This window comes from Arachis duranensis, chromosome 9 (genome assembly GCF_000817695.3).
Source record: "Arachis duranensis cultivar V14167 chromosome 9, aradu.V14167.gnm2.J7QH, whole genome shotgun sequence".
In the NCBI taxonomy this organism is placed as follows: Eukaryota; Viridiplantae; Streptophyta; class Magnoliopsida; order Fabales; family Fabaceae; genus Arachis; species Arachis duranensis.
Window position 1 is genome coordinate 4,662,406 of NC_029780.3, and position 3,980 is coordinate 4,666,385.

The window sequence follows — 3,980 nt, forward strand, 5'->3', positions numbered from 1 at the left end:
TCTTAATTCAATAAATGTGATTAAAAATAAAACAATAAATTTATAATTATTATAACATAATATTAAAATTAATTTAAAATATATATACCTTTTTAGTCTCTTGAAAATAATCACACCAAATTAACCCAAAATATTTAAGTTGGGGCCGAATCTTAGGGCCAGCCGGGTCATGTGCACTATTCCACTATCTCATCGCACTCCTTCCTTTTACTGATTTACATGCTACACAAGTTTCAAACGGGAGAAAGTTGATTAAACCTTAACCTGAAATATTTCATGACTCATATTTGACATGACAAGGCACTGGCAGGGAAGAAAGAGAGATAGTTGTTTGAAAAAATATTCAATAATTCATAGCAGATGAAGATCTTGATGAGATAGGTTTTTCACACTTTACCAAAATCTCTTCAGTCTCAGCAATTCTTCAACACACTGGTATGCATTTTACACTCAAACAACTTTTTCATACACTTGCATCCCACTACAACTTTGAATGTAATTGAAGAACATTATTTAATCCTTAGTAATTGTTTCTGTTAGGGGAGCTCAGAGATCTTATTAAGGAAATGGACAAAATTTCTGATCTGCCAAAGATGATCCTCCATGACATTCTTTCAAGATTGCCTTACAAAGATGCTGCAAGGACCAGTGTTTTGTCCAAGGCTTGGCATGAAACATGGTCCTCATTCCCCATCTTGGTCTTCCACGGCTCTCGATGCGTGCGCGTGCACTTGAAGGATAGAAAAGATCCCCTGAAGATACAAGACAACAGGAGGAAAGCCAACAGCTTCCTCAAGTCTGTGGATAGGACACTTGTTAGGTTCCACCACCACGGCTTTGCCATCAAAGAATTTAACCTGAGTATGATGTTCTTCCATCCTCGGTTCATGCCACATCTCGTCGACCGGTGGATGAAGATAGCAGGTGAAAGTAGTAGTATTCAGGTGCTAAAGCTTGAACTTGAACTTGCTGGCAGTTTCTTTGGATGTGAGTTTGACTCTCACGCCGTTGATAATTACTACTACTTGCCACCAGATGTACTGAAAGCCAAGTCATTAACTGAATTAGTGTTGTTCGGGAAGATTAGAGCAGACAAATTGATTGTGAATCACAGAATTAGGTTCCCTATGTTGCGGATATTGTCCTTAGTTGGTGTTTATTTGGGACATGAACAAGCGCTTGAAGATCTCATTTCTGGTTGTCCTATGATTGAGGAATTAATATTGGAGCACTGTGTTGGATTGGAAAATGTAAAAGTACATGATTTGCCTAAGCTAAAGTCTGCTAAGTTTTCTGGATTTCGTGAAATTCATGTTGATGTGCCGAGTCTAGAGAATCTTCAACTCGGTAATGACAAATTAGAGTTCCCTTGTGATATCAGTATAGACAAGTGCAGAAATTTGAAGGGGTTTTTTTTAGGGGCTGTGAGTTCTGTTTTTGTCTCTAACCAATGGTTGCTTGAACTTTTTGACAAGTTTCCATTCCTTGAGAGGTTGGAATTAAGTGGTTGTGTTACATCTGAGAGCCTAATGATCTCCAGTTCTCGCCTCAAGGTTTTGTCCTTCGAGGCTTGCGTAGAGTTGAAGGAAGCTAAGATCGATGCGCGGAATTTAGAGTCATGTAGATATTCTGGACAATTCAGCCACATGCCAGCAGCTATATCTTTTGAGAATTGTTCAAATCAGGTGGATCTTGATGTTGTCTTCGCACTAGAATTTCGTATGGATTTGAAAAGGCTTAGGGCATTTATCCAGAACATAGCACCAAGAAATGTTATGGTATCCTTGTATCTTGGAATCATGAAAGGTTCATCTGTAAGTGTACATTACCAAATTATGTTTTAGTTGATAAAATAAAACTTTACATGGAGAAATTTGATGCCATTTGTGTTGGAATTGTATTTTGGATGAGCAGATTGTGTTCCATGAAGATGTACTAGAAAATGTGCAAGTCCCTTTGCGAAGGATCAAACAATTGAGGTTATCGGTAGATGAAGAAACTGAAGAGTTTTGTGTGCTTCTTATCAATGATTTGTTTTGGAGCTTCCGTCCTGCTATTATTTCTTTGAACCTGAAATTATGCAGCAGAATATTCCTTAAGGTTTGTCATTGATTCATTGCCTCTTAACTCCTGATTTGATTCTCCAATGCATGATCAATTTTTTCAGTGGTTTGATTCGTGAAAAAACAAAAATAATTTGAAAGATAATAAAATGGTTAAAGTAGCCTTCTAAAGATTTACTATGTTGACAAAATTGATAAATTGTTAAATAGTTTTGTTTTTTTTTTTTATATATGAAAGACTGACATAATACTATGTAAGATTATCATCAAATTTATTTGCCAATTTTTTAAATCTAAAGGATTTTTTTGTGATTTTAGTTGTTAGTTCTGAATCTTTCAGTTTCGGTAGTTTAAAAATGTTTGATAACTCTATTTTCTGAGTGCTATTGTGTTAATTTATTATATATCAATCAATACATATTAAAATAATAAAAAAGTTTATCAACCAATTCTATATCCAATAAAATAGCCAACTTTTTAAAAAATTCTGATTTTTAAATTTTAAAAACTAGTTTTACGCTTAAAAAACATGTACCCTCTCACTCCCTTCACCTCTCTAATTTTAGTTGTCAATTGGTCAAATCAACAACAGCTACTATTGGAGAAGCTAAGGTGCAACAACGAGGAAGAGAGACGCTGCAGTTCAAGTCATCAAATGAAATGTTGGTGGCATGATTTGAAAGATGTCAAAGTCAGAAGCTCTCCTAAGAAATATGAGAACCTCAGTGATTGTGAAGAACTCTTGGATTCATTGCCAATAAATTTTTTTTCCCCGAATCTGCAGCTTAACTTTGAATTAGAGTGGGACTGATTACAGTAAGACAACTTAAAATATAAAATTACAACTGCAATTTGTTATGTCGTTTTTGTTTTCTTGCCTTCTTTGTGTTAGACTGTGGATGAACCAGTTGAAAGTAATTGATATGTTCTGGTTTAATATTCAGCATAAAAAATAAGTTTCAATTTTAACATTTTATATCAGAATAGCTTGCTTGTCAAAGATTTTTCATCAAAATAATTAAACTTATAAAAGATTTTATATTAAAATAATCAAATATCTTGTTACAGAATAATCAAATACTTTTTATAGCAGTACATTCAAACTATTTTTTGTAAATAACAAATAAATATTCTTATTTGTTAACTAATTAATGACTGATTTCTGATTTCTAATATCTATGTAGTATTTTTTAACAATTATATTATGCATATATAAAAAATTAGTCGCTCATTAACTATTAGATATCTATTGTATATCTCTAATTTTAAGGCCAAAATATACCACATGTCAGTATGTTACTCTCTTATTATAATTGAAATCAAATCTTTCCCTCTAAAATTAAAGAACTCTCCCCTCTTCTCTCTTCCTTTCTCTATCTCTCTCATTTCTTCATTCACTCTATCTCTCTTATATATCATTATTAATGACTAATTACGAATTTAACAATGAAAATATACAACATAACATTCTCTAATTGTATTTAAATTAAAATAAAATTAAAATTGAAATACTAAATTTGAAATATAGCTATATTATATATTATATTTATATATTACTAACTAATTTAATAATTAAAATGTGTCGCATGACACTCTCTTATTAAAATTTAGAGAAAATATTTTCTTCTAAAATTAGTAAACATCCTTCTTATATTTTCTTATCTGCCTCTCTCTTTTTTTCTATTTCTCTTTATCCTTCCCACTCTATATATAATTTATAATTTATATTTTATATTAATAATTTGACAAATCAAAATGTGTCACCAGATATTTTCATTATAATTAAAATAAAAAATTTTCTTAGCTTCCAAAATTAACAAACTCCCTCTCTCATTCTTTTTCTTTATCTTTCTCTCTCTTTTCTCTCATTCTTTATTTTTCTTTACCTTTATATTTTACAAAAAATAAAATTAATAA

General features: G+C 31.6%; 1 protein-coding gene across 1 annotated transcript; it reads left to right on the forward strand.

Annotated features, from left to right (window-relative positions):
• Positions 1-374: 374 nt before the first annotated feature.
• Positions 375-2,997, forward strand: LOC107464173 (F-box/FBD/LRR-repeat protein At1g78750). The gene is made up of 4 exons (XM_016083093.3): positions 375-435; positions 541-1,814; positions 1,915-2,100; positions 2,656-2,997. Exons 2-4 carry the CDS (start codon positions 567-569, stop codon positions 2,872-2,874), a joined length of 1,653 nt encoding a protein of 550 aa, XP_015938579.1. The 5' UTR covers positions 375-435; positions 541-566; the 3' UTR covers positions 2,875-2,997.
• The last annotated feature ends 983 nt before the right edge of the window (positions 2,998-3,980 follow it).